This window comes from Anabas testudineus, chromosome 10 (genome assembly GCF_900324465.2).
Source record: "Anabas testudineus chromosome 10, fAnaTes1.2, whole genome shotgun sequence".
NCBI classification, from domain to species: Eukaryota; Metazoa; Chordata; class Actinopteri; order Anabantiformes; family Anabantidae; genus Anabas; species Anabas testudineus.
The window spans coordinates 11,074,555-11,091,201 of NC_046619.1; the positions used below are offsets into that span (position 1 = coordinate 11,074,555).

General features: G+C 43.5%; 2 protein-coding genes across 4 annotated transcripts in view; both read right to left on the reverse strand.

Annotated features, from left to right (window-relative positions):
- LOC113161010 (amyloid-beta A4 precursor protein-binding family B member 2) overlaps nucleotides 1-8,262 on the reverse strand; it is a 28,802-nt gene extending 20,540 nt beyond the window's left edge. For 2 of the 3 annotated variants that reach the window (XM_026358496.1, XM_026358494.1), the window contains exons 1-8: nucleotides 8,044-8,262; nucleotides 4,235-5,504; nucleotides 3,380-3,588; nucleotides 2,877-3,029; nucleotides 2,490-2,575; nucleotides 2,335-2,395; nucleotides 921-1,067; nucleotides 530-657 (exon numbers count right to left, since the gene is read on the reverse strand). In XM_026358496.1, the coding sequence (XP_026214281.1) occupies nucleotides 530-657; nucleotides 921-1,067; nucleotides 2,335-2,395; nucleotides 2,490-2,575; nucleotides 2,877-3,029; nucleotides 3,380-3,588; nucleotides 4,235-5,489 (2,039 nt within the window). In that variant the 5' untranslated portion in view covers nucleotides 5,490-5,504; nucleotides 8,044-8,262. The remainder of the gene's footprint in view (nucleotides 1-529; nucleotides 658-920; nucleotides 1,068-2,334; nucleotides 2,396-2,489; nucleotides 2,576-2,876; nucleotides 3,030-3,379; nucleotides 3,589-4,234; nucleotides 5,505-8,043) is intronic. The other variant, XM_026358495.1, reaches the window with a different exon arrangement.
- A 370-nt stretch (nucleotides 8,263-8,632) lies between these two features.
- Nucleotides 8,633-14,603, reverse strand: dele1 (DAP3 binding cell death enhancer 1). The gene is given in 13 exon segments (XM_026358498.1): nucleotides 8,633-9,485; nucleotides 9,639-9,786; nucleotides 10,256-10,348; nucleotides 10,640-10,675; nucleotides 10,677-10,799; nucleotides 10,908-11,050; nucleotides 11,189-11,279; nucleotides 11,402-11,466; nucleotides 11,580-11,801; nucleotides 11,891-12,035; nucleotides 12,992-13,094; nucleotides 13,510-13,627; nucleotides 14,409-14,603. Coding segments are annotated over 13 exon segments (1,566 nt in total). The 5' UTR covers nucleotides 14,440-14,603; the 3' UTR covers nucleotides 8,633-9,237.
- Between the last annotated feature and the right edge of the window lie 2,044 nt (nucleotides 14,604-16,647).

Genomic DNA, 16,647 nt, shown 5'->3' on the forward strand with positions numbered 1-16,647 from the left:
CAAACTGAAAACAGTGCCATTATTTTTTCTTTCCACTGTATATTATATCAGAGCGGATTTGTGCAGGCTTTGTGTGAGCATTGGAAGTGGTTGTTCCACGAGTTAATAGAAACCCTGAGGAGCTCATATCAATGAGGGTTCAGCAGCTGTGCTGGCATCAGCACACTGTCAGCTCAACAGTGAAAGGTGAAGACCGTGACACATTGCCAAATGACTAAAGGTCCCACAGGTCCTCAGCGTGGAGCGGAAACGCGGAGCAATGAGCATAATTATGGTGTTTTGAGTGCAGTTTGTGCAAATATGCGTCGAATAATAATGAGGTTGATTCCATCCTCTGATGATTAGAATAAACTATTGATTCAGCTTCTACCAGCGAGAATATTCAACACACTGCACTTTACATTGTGTTAGGGTATATGCTGTGTGTTTGCACATTGTATGATTATAGTATGATTTGTGTTTCTATGACCTGTACTGTACAGACCTGAAAAGTTTTTATGACAGGACACAATTTGTATCGCCCGCCTACCTGTCGTGGTCTCGTCCAACACCCCAGACACGGATGCTGCTGATTGGCTGAGAGTGCAGCAGGCTACGATCATCTGGGTCAACCAGGGTCAACATGCGGTCCTGAAGCACCAGCAGCATCCCTTTACCCTGCAAGGCACCAAAGGGGACACGTTAAAGCTGCGTTACACAATCTAGAGGATCAGGACTCCACAAGAGGTTTCAACATGATTAATAACATAAACAAACTATCTTCATTTTTATCTAAACTTTGCTTTTGTATGTTAAAACTACGAGATCACATCAGTCTTTGCTTTAACTCCTTGTTCCTCGTAGATATGTTAAATGCACTGTAGTGTAGTATGTGCTGCAGTACAGTATACAGTACATTCTAACTGTTTGCCGACACTGACCTCTCCCCAGACACCGGCCGAGTCTCGTATGTCCCTCCTGCAGTAGGACAACTGTCTGATACAGTGGTGGACGGCCACACTGCTCCTCCCCTCACACAGGTCCATCTCTGCCATCTCCACCCAGCCCAGAGATCGCACAGGAAAAGACTGGAGGAACACAAACACAAAGTTCCTTCTTCAACCTCTGTCCTAAACTCAGGTGTTGTTAGTTCTGGCTTTTTTTCATCAGCTATAATAACACTGTCCTCAGCAAAGGAGTTACTGATGCTCAGAACAGAGCAAGTCTGACATGGCAAGAAGCAGTCAGATGGTTAAACACGAGCTAAAAACCTTGTAATAAATAATAATTACTAAATTAATTAGTTTTTTTTCTTTAGTGCCTGGACAGCTACACCATCACAAAACAGGCATCAGAGCAAAAGCTTAAAAGACCTGACTGGGGAAGACATCACATAAAATATGAATGACTTGTGTATGTATGTGTATATGTGTGTGTGTGTGTGTGTGTGTGTGTGTGTGTGTGTGTGTGTGTGTGTGTGTGTGTAAGATAGAGTGTGTTTTGTGTCTGGATGTGTGTGAAGCGCCTCAGGCCGGCAGCTGTTACCATCGTTCCTTCTCTTTTCATTTGTCTCTTTATCTGTTTCTCCCTCCACACACCTAGTTCCTCTCTCCTGAGGAAAACCTCCCGTCAAGCAAACACACATTACAATCACCTGTCATCTCTCTCTCTTCTCTCTTCAGATCATATCTGAATGACCAATATTTCTTAGTTCTAGTTATATGAATATCTCAAGCTTTTCCACTTGAATTGTCATTTTTAACTTCTCATTGTCTGTTCAATGTAATTTATGTTTGACTTAGTAGTTAGTAAAAATCCTGACTCTTGACATCATTTTGGTTTAAACATCTAAAACATAATACAACATTATAATGTTGCCTTTATTTTCTGTCAAGTTACCATGAAATGCACCACCTTTAACCTTTTTTTAAAAATAACTCCACATGTGTTTTGGAGAAATATTGCCAAACATTGCTATCCAAACCATACACTTGTCAGAAAACAAAGGGAAATCTTCTTCAAATGAACTTAGGACTCGGGTTGAGCATCCCTTTATGCTATCCTATCCCTCCTCCACATGGTGGCAGTATAAACTAGTTTGACTGTAAACACACAGGAGTTATAGCAGTTCACAAAGTAACCACTGATGGGCACTGGAACAAACACAGAGAAAGAGAGGGAGGGGGGGCTGGATGCAGGTGAGCAGGTTCATTACGTCATTGCAAACAAGCCCTGGTGACTTCCCTCCATTAACAAATACAAGATGTGCCCCACATATATATTTTTTTTGTTTAACAAAGTTATATCAGATACAAATGTTAAATATCTTGTCACGTCTTATTTCTGTGATCCTACCATTGCCTCTGGATCAGAGAAAGTGTTGTTGAGGTCCACTGTCTCTAACTGGGCTGGAGGGCTGCAAAAAATCCAACATAATATATAATTACAGGCCATTCGACACAAATCTAGTAGCAAAATTAAAAAACATATTTATCTACTGTGTGTATTACTTGAGTTTAAGAGAAGCATAGCGGAGGGTAGCTCCTTCAAACGCCTTCAGACTGGGATCTGGATAAACGGGATAATCCTTCAGTTCCTGGAGCACAACAGACAAACAGACATTCAGACTTTCAGAAAAAAAAGGCTAATGTTAGATGAAAAATGTCATATATTCATCTTAGTTTAATAATGTAACCGTCATACTTCAGACTGGTCTGAACTGAGATGACTGTGAGTTCCTTTTAATACGTGTAGCAGTGAGAGCAGAGATGGTGTATATCAGTAACACCACCTAATAATATTAATAATAATAATAATAATAATCTGTGGATCAGTTGCTGTATGTATATACACATACAACAAATAAACACCCACGTTAATGTGATTCTGTGCGTTACCTTGGCTGTGCAGGTGGTGGTGTTGAGATCTGGTCCAGAAGAGGTGACATCATTGGATGGGGTGGAGGAGGAGGAGGAGGAGGATGAGTGGGAGGAGGCAGAGGGAGAAGGGACTGGCTCCACTGAACTGTCAGATATCAGACTGCTGGGGCGCTGCGGGAGGGAAAGAGGGATAAAGATCGAGACAGAGAGAGAGAGATGAGAGAGAGAGATGAGAGAAATTGAGAACAGACAGACAGATGATGGTGGCTACATCACTGATCATCATGATGGAGGTTCCTCTCTGAACACAGAGCTGTGAAATGTGTTCTTTGCATAACACTACGTTCTTTAAATACTTTTTGACATATTAAATTGAAATAAAGCAAAGCTGGAGATTGAAGTACTTCAACTTCAAATGTTAAACTTGCTGTTATAAATCATTACATGTGTGTTTCCTTACAGAAAGGTGTGTGTGTGTGTGTGTGTTTGTTTGGGTGTGTTAGGGCTGTGGGTCCTCTCACCTCACTGGGTGGCTTTAGGGAGTCCTGCACTTCCTGTTGTGGGTCACGCTCAGTGTCTGGCTCATTGTTGGGAGAGATGTTTTGGTTGCCGGAGGCAACGGGTCGGTGGTACTGTGTGGTGCCGGTGGGGACGTGCCAGAAATAGACCTCTGATGAGTCGGAGATCTCCCGCCAACCTGGGGGCAGGTCTCCTTCGCCCCATACATCTGCTGACGGATGACAGCGTTACGAACACGCATGTTGGACACTAGTGTATCATACAAACATGTACATTTGTATGTTTGCACACAGGAGGGCTATGCAAGAACATATGATCATAACATAGACAGATACAAAAGGCCACACACAGAGGGGTGGACAGAGTAGATGGTCAGCCTGTCCCTATTTAGTTTCAGTTGTCATAGCAACTCCAGGGCTTATCCCCTGTAGTCAGACGCAATGGGAAACAGCATCTCTCCCTCCCTCTCTCTGCTGTTTTAATTCTTACATTTCTTTCCATACCCTCATATCCTCTAACAGTCGTCGGCAATTATCGCTTGCTCAACTCAGCTCTGCTTTTTTTTTCCTCTTTCCTTTCTTCCTTCCTGTTTCACACCCTGATATCTGCAGTACCCCCCTATCCTTCCCTTCATCCTAATCATGCTCTGCACCATAAGGTGGCTCTAAAGGTTCCAGCAGTATTGCCGGAGTGACCTGCTTTCTTAATAAGAGGCTTCCAGTAAATCTCCAGATAAGACAACTTGCAACAGGTAGAAAGAAAGAGAGAGAACTAAATCAGGGTGTAATGGAGGCAGAAATGTATAAATATTAAAAAACTCAGATCAGGTAGAAAAGACAAAGACACGATTTTCAAACCTGTCTCTTGTGGAGTTTGAGGAGAGGGTGTCTCCTGGGACAGGGTGGTCCAGCTGGAGTCTTCATCCTCTGATGGAGTGTCCGGAGTCAGATCCATTCTTAAGCCCACTTTAGGGAGTCCACTCTCTGGTTCTGGCAGGACTGGGGGTTCCCGATTCCTGGGAGGGATGTTCCTTTCCGAAGCCCGGGTCTGTTTAGGGGAGGAAGGCGGGTACTGTTGCAGGAACTGGTTCTCATTGTTGGGGTGCAGCTCCACCTTGATCACCCGGGGCTGGGAGCTTCGAGGTGGCTTTGCAGGACTGCGTTGGCTAGCCTGAACCTGGACACACAGCTCCTCTCTGATTTGGGATGGAGCCTGGTTCTGGGGGAGGTTGTGGTTCTGCGGGACCCACTCTGGACTGTTGGTGGAAGAGGAGGAGGTGGAGGAAAGCGGGGCTTCCACCACCACTGGTAGCAGGGGCTGTCTTGGTGTTGGTGTGGGGTCATCTTCCTCCTCCTCCTCCTCCTCCTCCACCACTGGCTGCACCTCTTCCTTCTCCTCCGGACAGGCCTGCTTGCTACTGGGCTTCTCCTCATTCTCCCTCTCCCGGTCTTTGGCGGGGCTGGCCTGCTCCTTCTCTGGAGAAGCCTGCTGCTTCTTCTCCTCTTTCTCCTCCTTGTTACCACAGTTGAAGTCCAGATCCCAGCCCTTCCCGTGGTATTCCAAGAAGCTCTTGGTCCTTCTTCGGAAAGGGAGCTGCTGTGAGTTGTCTTTCTCAGATTCCAGCCAGTCAGAAGTTGGATTATTTATGAGATCATTGTGAATTTTGCCCTCTGTGTTTGCTCTGCTCAGCTCCAGCTGCTGACTCTCAGCTCGTCTCTGCATGTTGGCCCCATTCTTGACCAGTTTGGGGTTGGTGGTGTTAAACAGCGATGAGGAGGAACAGGATGAGTAGAGGGCTGAGCTGGAGGACGACTTAGTGGGGAGGCCTCTCCCTCTGGTTACAGGTTGGTTTTTAGAGGACAAGTTGTCACTTATGCCCATGGCGCTCCGCACACTGGTCATTGCGTATCTCTGACGACTCTTTGGCAAAGTGGCTGAGCTTCCAGTTTCCATGGACTCCTTGATGACGTCGCGACCAAGCAGTTGGTTGTATGACGACCGAAGGCTGAGGGAGGAGGGAGGGTTGGCAGAGGAGCCGCTGCGATTGGCTAATCCCACATTTGAAGGGGAGGAGCCAGAGCGTGAGAGGGGAGGGGTTTGTACTGACATCATGGTTGCGTTATAGAGCTGATGGAGGAAGAGACACTGTCAGAAGTCATATAATAGTAAACAGCCTAGATTATATTATGAAATGTTAATTGAATATATTATATAATATATTTTACATTGACTAAATGACTCTTTAAATATTATTAGTAGAATAATTATCATGGGCAGTTACACAACATATAATACAATAAAACTGTTTGCTCAGTCTAATTGTGCTGTATCTAAAAAAAAACTCAGGATCTCACTCTGACATCATCAAGTTGAGACGTTCAGTGCCGTGTCACTCATTAGCGTTTCTCTGATGTTACCACTGATCATAAAACATCTTGCTCTTTGCTCTCTCTCTTTTTGCAGCTCAGCTTAGTCTCAGGGGCTTTTTTATTGATACACTGTGGTGCAGAAGATTTTCCAGTCTCACGCCCCTTTTACACATAAGGTGTCACTGCTGAAGTGTTAAAAACACTGCATCAAAGTCATGAAGCTAGATTGCCTTTGCATGATATGGGGAGTGAGTCAGACCGATGATGTATTCATCCAGGACTGACATTCAAAGCTGGGGCTGAGCAGAAAGCTGGTCTGTGGGGAGGAGAAGCAGCAGCCTGCTCCTGCTAACTAGCTAGCAGCATCTCTTTTATCTCTGGGTGGATCAGCGCTGTGATGATGAATACAAAGACAGTGGCAGAGAATCATTATGATCTTAAGACTGGGGCTGTGTCACTGTCACTTTAGTTTGAAAGGATCTAATTAGGCTACTTCCTTGATCAAACCTGGTAAACAACAGCTACAGGTAGAAAAACATGCTGAGACACGCAAGCACAATGTATAAACATCCCTTCAGCCAAGCGTACGCCTCAAACGACGCTGCAGTCGCAATCAGCACCTTTTCTTAAAAACATGGAAAATGCAAATGCAGCAGATCTTAAAGCACAATAACAAATTCCTGGGAAATGACAGAGGCTGGATTTTGGACAGAACCTGTTCAAGGCACTGCGCTTTGCTCCTGCGGGGCCCCTATCTGCTCTCCTCCCTGGGTGATTGTGGTGTTGTCCCTCTGTCACTGAGCCAGACGAGCACAACAACCTGTTTGTGCTGAGTCTGCACTCGCACTACGGGGCCTGTGACTCAGAGACACTATCAAGTATCAAGTGTCAACAGGTAGAAAGTACCTGCACTGAGGGGTCTCCAACATCAGTAAACAATGCTTATCACTACTGTCACGTAAAGATGTTACAGATTTGTATATTTTCCATTTAACCAATGGATCCTCTCTCTACACCCCCCTGCAGGCTCTGATAGATTTTCAATTAAAGGGTCTGATGACGTCAGAGAGGATACAATACAAAGCTAAAAGCCTGCAAAGGTGACATTTTGGAATTTTATACAAGGTTTTTACCAGACAGCTACAAATTGTACCTAGAGGAAGTGAAGCTGACAGCAAACATGTTGCCTGACTCAGAGGATAAGTTGCACATCCTGAAACAAAGTGACAAGTAGCAATAAGCAAACAGTACTTAAATTCCCAACTCCCTGAGTTGCAGACAAATCGAAATCACCTATAGGCAGAGAAAGCAGGCTTTTCTTTCTGTTTTCCCAGACAATGCAGCCAGGTCTCCATTAGTAAAAAAAAAAAAAAAAAAAAAGTGGGGCGAAGAGAGGATGGGAGGGGAGGAGAAAGGATGGTTATTAGACGGAGAAAGCGAGGGGAATGACACAGCAGTTTGCAGGACAGTCAACACACAGAGGAAGTTAAACTGTTGCCCTCGACGAAGCTATTGTGCCCCGAAACAGCAGAGGTCATTCATGAGATGCACAAGATTTTAGCAGCTGGTCACGGGACAGCAGCAACATATGAGAAATAAAAAATGACATTTTATTTCACTCGTCTTTTTATCACCCTGATCTTCTTCGTGTCTTTGCTGGATTCCCTCTTGCAATAAACTCATTAATGGAACAAAGGTTTACTTGCATGACTATAAACAATCCAACTTGCTGACTGACAAAACTGCAGCTTCTTCAGGAGCTTTGTGTCCAAATAGGATCTAAATCTGAAGGTCATCTAAAAAAAGTCACTTCACAACAACACGGTTCTGTACAGACTTCACATCAGATCAATTACAGGTATAAACAGGCTTCCTGGCATGTCCTCTATCCCCCCCCCCCCCCCCATCCTCCCTGTAATGGCAGGCCCCTTGCATCAACTCTGAGCTGCACCCACTGCTTTAGAAATGAAATGCAACAGATGAAAGCACGAGCACGGGGAGAGATGAACTTGAAAAGTCGATGATGTCATGGGTGGAGTATCCTAGCCCCTCGTTTCTTGCTGCCTCCCTGCGAACTCCCTCACTGACATCACAAACACCGTTATTCCATCTCTGGATCTACCGTGAAGCCGAGGACACATAGGTGGAGTTGCCAATATTGCGGAAGCGAAGCTGTCGATATGCGGACAGACGCAGTGAATCTTGAGCATCCGCTGCCTCTCTCCACAGCCCCGTCACCACCGCCGCACTGGGAGGGGAGCACATCCCATCGAGAGCATCTATTTACATCCACTCACCGTTTCGATCAGCCTCCGGCTCTTCAGCGCCGACGACGCACACACACATACACACACACACACACACTCACTCACTCACTCACACACAGACTAGTGAGCAGGGCCGAGGTGGACAACCACTTTTACGAGCCAGTCCGCCCGTATTGGATCTCATCACATCATCTGCCCTCCCAGCCCAGCTCCGTGCTCGCTCGCTGGCGGCCGAGCTGCGCTTTCTCTATGCGCCACAGGATCCCGGGGCGGCGCGGCGCTGAGCCGGCCAATCAGAGGCGCGGACGCAGGACGCACGGCGCACAGAGGAGACGCAATCATAATAAATCTACCGGTGTTATTTTGCCACTCAGGTAATAAACCAACACATCATGCGACTCTTCCGTTTTGCAGCAGTGTGGATAAATATGAACCAGATTGAAGCCATCTGCGACGTTTTAGTGCTCTTTAAATAAACATTGCACGATGACTGAAAGTGGCCTCCAAACTAACACCAGGACCAGCAGCACTAATGCAAACTAATGTTAAATATAGATTCACCACTGCTCATTGAATTGTAATATTCACAATAAAGTAACCAGACAGTCACCAATCCCCTTTGGCGTAACTTATTTATTATTTTAACTAATGTGCGTTTCACAGAACAACATCTGTTGTTCTCATCATCTGTATGGTTAGCAGGTATACAGAACCATGCAATCATTTCCAATACTTAGGGAAATTACAATGACAGACTTCACAGAACCTACATATGTATTATTGAAAGGTAAATATGACACTAAAGTAAAGCACTTTGTCGGTTTCTGCTGGGTAAACCAGGAAATACAGTTTACAGAGAAATGTTTTGTATGTGATTAATTCCACGTTAATGAATAACCATCTGATATGTTCACCTCACATACTGTAGACGCAAACCTCACGTCCTTACTTACAGATGACCCTTTAAGGCAAACACTGCAAACATTTTATAACTGCTTCCACGCTTCATACAATGACACATCACCTCTTTCAGACTTGTATAAAAATCAGTAATATATTAACATATCTTCACTCACATAATTCACAAAGTATAAAATCTGTCACTCTTATCCAGACTTGACAACACATACACACTTAACAGACTGACTTTCTTCTCTTTTGAAGATACATACATTCATATTTTGAAATACATTCCTCAGTTCGACCTGTGCTGGCTCTGAATTACTATCCTACTCCTACAGTCCACTGGCAGGCTCCTCCCTCTGCGTTGTACGAGTGGACATGCAGAGGTGTGGAGGACAGCACTGGTGGGACACACAAGGTCCCGGTGCTCCAGGAGTGGGGCAGGAGGGGAAGGGTTGCGGGGCGACTGGCTAAAGGAGGGACACAACTGGACAAAGAGGAGAGCGGCTGATGATTGGCTGAAGAGAAAGACGGAGCTGAACGGATGGAGCGCAGCTCTGCGTCTTCTGCTGAAGCAGAGACAGAAGGGAAATCAATTAGTCATTCTCACAGATATTATCACTGCTGTCTTTGCTCATTAAAAGCGAATCTTAAACAGTGTCAGCAGTCACAAATGCAAAAAAATGCACTGACTAATACAAATGCGTAGCATGTGGGCTTACCCTTGCTGTGGGGCGTCAGTAAGCTCTTAGCCTGCCTGTTTCCTGCTTGAGCGGCTTGTTTGTACAGTTCAATTGCCGTTTTCAGATTCTGCTGTACACCAAACCCACTCTCATAACACTGACCGAGTAACAGCAGGGCGGTGTCATCCTGTGCACATGGACAAAAACAAATGCCATTTGGTGATTTACTATCCAGGAACCATCTTCTAAATGTACAGGACCTTGACTTTGTGAGATTTGTACAGAGACAGACAGACAGGATGTGTTCATGTTGTATGTTACATACTAAAACAACTATAATAGAGATAGTAGTGTGGATAGAGGACACAGGACAGTACACAGAACACAGTAACTCAACATGACTCCTTGACTCAACACTGATGCATTTACCAAGGCTGTGGCTCTGAAGTAACATTAAATAGTAACTGACACAACTGGAGCAGAAACTTAAAAAGCTTCTTAGCAGGATTGTCTTACAAAAGTGGTGAAAAAATAAATAAAGCTCAAGGTTAGGACTCCTTTATCCTGATGACTGATGTATTTTACCAGAGGGGGAGGTGAAATCTGAAAGATAAAACCATTGATAAAAATCTAGAAACATCTAGAAGGGCACTCACTCCGCTCTCTGCCGCCATCTTCAGGTACTGGACAGACTTGCTCCCATCTCTCACGGGCTCCTGGGAGTAGACTGAAGCCAGGCAGACCTGAGCCTGGTGGGGGGGGGACAGGGACAGCACTTTTCAGTTTATTAAGACCACACAATCATCAAGTCATACCAGTGGATTAATGACTTAATCCAACAGCAACACAGCATGTTCAGTGGCAATATAAACATTAAATCAGTAAATCATCAATCATATTTTTATTTGAGTCTATTATTACATGTTCAGTTATTGTATTGCATTTCTAATTGCACAGTTAAAAGTTTAAATCAAATTAAGTTCAAGAGTTATTGTTATGAGGTATTTTACAAAACTGTAAAATGTTGTCAACATATCCACCTTGGTGAGGCCGGCTGCAGCAGCCTGTTCCAGCAGGCTTGATGGCTGCGTTCAGCTCCTCTAAACTCTGCTTCCCTCTGCTGATGAGGAGTAGTTTTGCATAGCGGTACTGAGCCTGTCTGTGACCTCCAACTGCTGCCTGCCAGTAGTAATGCAGAGCCTAAAGAATCAAACGCATACAAAAAATCTCAAGATTCTTGTTATAAAACTACGATTTTCAGAATGAAGACGCACTGAAGAAAATCAAGTGTGCTTTTACGACTCTCACCTTCTCTCTGTCCTTCCTGACTCCTCTACCTCTGTCGTAGCACACAGCTGTGTTAAACTGCGCCTTGCTGTAACCCTGCTGTGCTGCAGCTAGAAAACATGTGAAAGCTTCCTCGTAGTTCTCACTCTTGGCACTTTCTAGACCTGCGATTATCGGAGAAATAAAAACATTAATAAATGATAGAGAAGAGAACAAACAAACAAAAACAAAAATTGTAAAATAGACTGTCTTGAGTAGATATCAGTTTGTGAAAATGTATAACTGTGTCAATAAATCACTACCAATGATGTTAAGGATAACGGGAATGCTCGTGTCTCCCACATGTCTGAGGTTCAGAGCTGCTCCTGCCAGGATCTCCTCATCAGAAATATCCTGAAAAAAAGAAAACAATCAAGATTAGATGACAATTCCTTCATGTCGGTCTAAAAATCAAGAAAAAAAAAATCTAAAAGTTTTAGAATAAACATCAAGCGAACTAAAGGAAGTAGACCGACCTTTTCACCAGCATCTCTCGTCTCTTTGCTGTCTCGGTTGGCATCATTCTGCAGAAGCGATTCACCTATGAATCAAAAGGAAATTAATAAAATTTTTTTTTCATCTCTTAAGTATTTGATTTTAGTTACTGATTGTAAATACCCGGTCAGTATTAGTAGCACAGAGAACAGAACAAACCAGCTACAGGAGAATCCCGGTTAAGCAGTGCCCACTGGTGGTCAGAGATGGAGCATTCAGCAGTCAGGCCGTCCTGCTCACCGCTGATGTGAGGACTGGCGTCACCTGCTTTGCTGCTGCTGCTGCTGCTCTCTGCTGGGGACTGATCTTGGCTCTGTCTCTCTGGCACCTTATGCAGACACAACACACTGCTTCCTCTGGGCAGCACGTCACGCCTGGATACTGCAGAAACCAGACAGAGAATTATGATTAAAACTGGTTTGAAGATGAACCATCAGTGGGTCTATTGCTTAGTTGCTATAAGGACTCACAGCTCTCCAGCAGGATACGGTAGCCACACTTGTGCAGCGAGGTGTGTGCTGTTAGTGCTCCGGAGTTCGGACTGGTCTCAGTGCCCGAAGAGAACTGGGAGTGGATCCTCCTGCAGACCTGCATGAACAGAACCGCTGCAGCACCCTGTGGAAAACATCAGTGTCACCATCTATGTCGTCATAGCAAAAACGTCAGATGGCACCAATAGTGTAATTATCAATTTTCACTGTACCACTCTGCTACACCCAGCCTTCCCTCTCTTTACTCTGCTATGCTCTTTTACCATCTGCTACAATCCCCTATGCTCTGCTCAGACTTCAGGTATTCAAGTCAACAGTCATCAACATTATCTCTCCACTTTTTGAACATATTGCTACTAAAAGAAATTAATAGTTAGTTTCAATAAAAAGACTCTTTTACAGGTAAAGAAGACCCTCCTACTCTTGTAAGCCTCTTGTTGATTAGTGATTAATTGCTGCTTTAGAGAAACTGATGCTTATTTACTTCACTTAATGTTGTTATGATTTAGTTAATAAAAGCTGGCCTTGAGTTTTGCATGTGTGTATCAACAAATTATCAAATCCACTTTAATTTACATTAATTATATTGTACAATCTTTCTGAAATGAATTAGATTCGAAGAGCAAATTTGTTTGCTTACTTATTGGCATTAGACCAAATGCTCCAATGTCTGGCTGACATTTGTTCCATGGTTGCATTTACCTTCAACAATTATGTGACCTTTGTAATTACTGAAAACATATTTGGTTGTGGGAGTCACATATGTTTGTGTTGAATGCAAACAAATGAGTATCAAATTACTAACAGGAAAACTCAGTGTTGCACGTGCAGAAGTTGTTTTTTGTGATCCTAACTTATCTAAAGCTATGTAACATTAACCTATTTTTATGTCAATAAGTGCATAGAAATCAGGACATTGTGCACTTGTCTAATCAGTCCAGACAGGTCAAACTATCTGTGAGCAGCCTTTAATATCACTCCTACAACAAACGGTGATGAACTGATGAAGTTATTCACTTAGGTAACATGTTGGATCTTTGGTTTATAAATTTACATTTAAAAATGTATCAGAAGACATACCCATCCCACAGCATCCAGTGCAGTGTAACGCGGGAGCTCTGCATAGCCAAACTGAAAGGTCCTCTGTTTCTTCCTTCTCTCTCCATCCTCCTCTTTCTGAGAGCTAAGAGAGAAAAAAAGCACAAACGAAATGAAACAATGACATGTCTTCTTCTGTTCTAGTCTATTGTATTAGGGAATCATAGAAATTATGTCAGATAGCTTTCTTTCTGATCCTTTGAACAACCTTATACATACATATGCACACAGCAAATGCTGCTGGATGATGCAACAAGGTGAAAACATGGCATGGAAAGGATTGGGATGAGAGTTGTCTCCGGGATTTGACCTTAACTCAAAGGTTCTCTTCTTATTAGTTGATAATATGATCAGTGATTTGAGGGCAAAGATGTTGAGATCAAAGTAAGAAGCTCAGAGTTTTTTTTCCCCTGTAATTCTTACTTATATCTTTCAAGGGTTGAGATGTGGACAAAGTCTGGACAGTGGAAAAAAGAAGAGGTTGAAGATGTGTAAGCTACCTGCTGTCAGAGGAGTGTCGAGAGGTGGAGAGGACTGTTGAGCTGTTGATGACCTCGTCCTCCACGTGGTGGCTCTGGGGCAGTCGCAGGGGGTTGGTGCCATGACATCGATGCAGAACTGAAAAAAGGCAGGATGACAAAAAAAAAACTAAAATTAGACACTTAAATATCAGGGAAACATAGACCTTCTTAGAAATGTGTGACATACAAAAACATGCTCCCAAAGAAATGACTACGAACAATGTAATCTGACATTGAGAGCAGGAAAATGAAGACTAATCAAGTGTAACAGTTATTTGAGTCTTATTAGTTTCTACATTTTATTGTAATTTCGCTGAACTGTAAGATTGCCTGAAGACACATTTCACATGCAGCTGACCTGCTTTGCAGGAAAACATTAGTCATTACTGTTTGTGTACTGTGAAAAGAAAGGTGTGTGTGACCTTTTTAAAATCACATCTAATTTAATTCTTGTTTCACCATAATATCATCAAACATAGAATGGATTAGTAGAGATTATGAGCTAAAATACAGGGCATGAGGTCATTTACATCCTCTCAGGTGTATCAATCAGGAAACGTTGTGTGTTAATAGATGTTTCTGTGTACTACACAGAGCACTACAGTCTCACACGCCCTCTGTTCCTGTCGCTAACAGGAGTCAGACCTCGACAGAAATAAACCAGCTGATGGTGTCAGCTGCACCGGCAGAGCTAAAGCTAAAGCCATTAGACTGCTAATGTTGGGCTACACGGGTGTTAAAATAAAAATCGGTATTTCTTAACATTGGTTAATTCATGTGCTGACACAAATGTAATTACTCTATTATTCTAGGTTAACGGTGCGTAACGTTGACAGAGGCAGGGTAACTTCCTCCAGTGTCTCTGACATTTGTCTCACCTCTTCCAACAAAACCTTGAACTCTCCACATGGTTCTTCTTTAGCAGCAGTTTAACTGACGAGTAATGTCCAAAGAGGCATTTTTAGAGTCGTCGGGGGGTCGAACGGCCCCTTAACAACCCCAGGAAGAGGCTCCTGAGGAGGTTTCTCTCCGCTAAGTCGCTCTGTTATTGATACAGTCGGTCACGAGTTGTGGACCCGGAAGCGGCTCTGGTGACGCAACTGAGCAACTTCGAGAAAGCGGGGGTCACAGATTTATGGCGCCACCGAGCGGCGGGCGGGTGAACTACAACCACACACACACACACACACACACACACACACACACACACACACACACACAGTCAGGCCGGAGAGTGGGTTTGAACATCACATAATACAGACAATAGAGATAATAACTGCTCAGGGTACAGATGGGGTCACGTTAAAGGATAAAGTTCACTTCCCACAGATTCTGATGAAAAATTACCAGTGTGTTGTTTTAATGTATGTAGGCTCATGTAGAGGTACAGGATAAACAAGCAGAAGACAATTTTTGTAGTTCTGTTTTAAAACCAGAGCACACCTCACTATAGTGTCAGAAATGCTAATGTAAAAAAGACCAGACTGAATATGATACTGTCATTTGTAAAATCAGTCGCGTTTTGGCACATATAAGGAAGACAATCCTCAAATGTGCCAATGCAGAGTCATGAATAGAGACTCAGTGCAGAGTCATGAATAAGGGATAGGGACAGCCACATTTTATGGTGGCGTCTTATTAAAAATTAACCACCTTTCTGCCATTAATTCCTAGACTTCTTGCAGCTGGTGCAGTTCTCTCTGTCATTCACAATTTCTCACAGGACACATGAATGTTTGTTACAGCTGATTAAAGACTGAAGTGCTAGTGCTTGTGTTTAGTGAACAAGGAGCCAGATGATGGTGAAATTGTTCAAGTAAATAATAAAATGACAGTGTGCATTATAAAATTCTTAAAATCTGTGGTATATCTATGTTTTTATTTATCCAGATTCACATAAGGATTGAATTAGTAAACCATCCACACCTCAGTCACTGGGGACATTTTGACTTTTCTCTGCTCCGCTCGAAGGTCAAAGAGTGACGCATGGCCCAACACTTTCTGGAAACACACACTGTTCCAGCCAGACGAGGCTAAATGGGGCTGGAGGGAGAAGATCAGCAGTAGTGGAGTCAGATTAAACTAGGAATGATTCACTCCATGACCAGTTTCCATGGTGACACAGTCATCATGTCTTCCACTTACCATCCTCATTGGGAAAATAAGACTAGCCTGCAGGAGTTTGTAACATTAGTAAGATCTCTGCAATGCCAAATAATGTTTGCTGATTTGCCTGGAGCCAAATTTGTCTGGGCAACACGGAAAACGCTGAGTTGAGCTGGAAACAGCTTCCCACTAGATCTGATTAATTGAGCAGCTTGGTTTTAGCCATGTTTCAGTCTGTACTCCACTTCTCAAGTGTGAGAAATTAAAAGTAGGGAGGGGACTTAATAGTTCCAGAGCAATTTCATAAATAATATTTGCGCCTTCTTGACACAACAAACAATTTCTCCTCTGAAAAACTGGATTTAACGGTTTTCTGATGAAGAGTTGACGTCTAGGCAGCGGAGACAAGCATGAAATGAAGCTAAGTGTTGTTAGGCTTGTAGGACTTGAGTGCAATTAAGTATATTAAGTATTTATACTATTCAACAACAGTAACATGCTACTTGCAGGTGGTGATGCATAGGTATTAAATCTAATTATGTACTTTAAGTAGATTTTAATGTGATAGTTCTATAAATTTCATTGCTGCACTGTTTCTTGTAATATTGTAACACAGTGTACATCCCCCACCACTGTTTGCATTGTTGACATTTTCCCATCCACACAAACACCACACAGTCCACCACAGTGGTGTGATCCATCACCCCTCCATTCCCCTTCTCCCCGACCTCTGGAATCTCAAACCCTGGCAGGTCTCATTCAGAGAGAGGGGAGGGAGGGCGACCGTGGACGGATGTGCAGTGGAACCCAACTGGAGGAGCTGTTTATTTTGTTAGCTGTGTGTGTTGGTGTGAGGATGACTCGCAGGATGTGTGCGCATCTGTGTTGGAGAGATGTCTTATCACGGGCCTTTACTATCTATCCGTGTAATCTGTGGAAGTTGAATTGAGGATTACAGAGGATTTGTTCAGAACAGAGAGAGCCTCAGTTGAAGTAGTAGATTATTTTTTT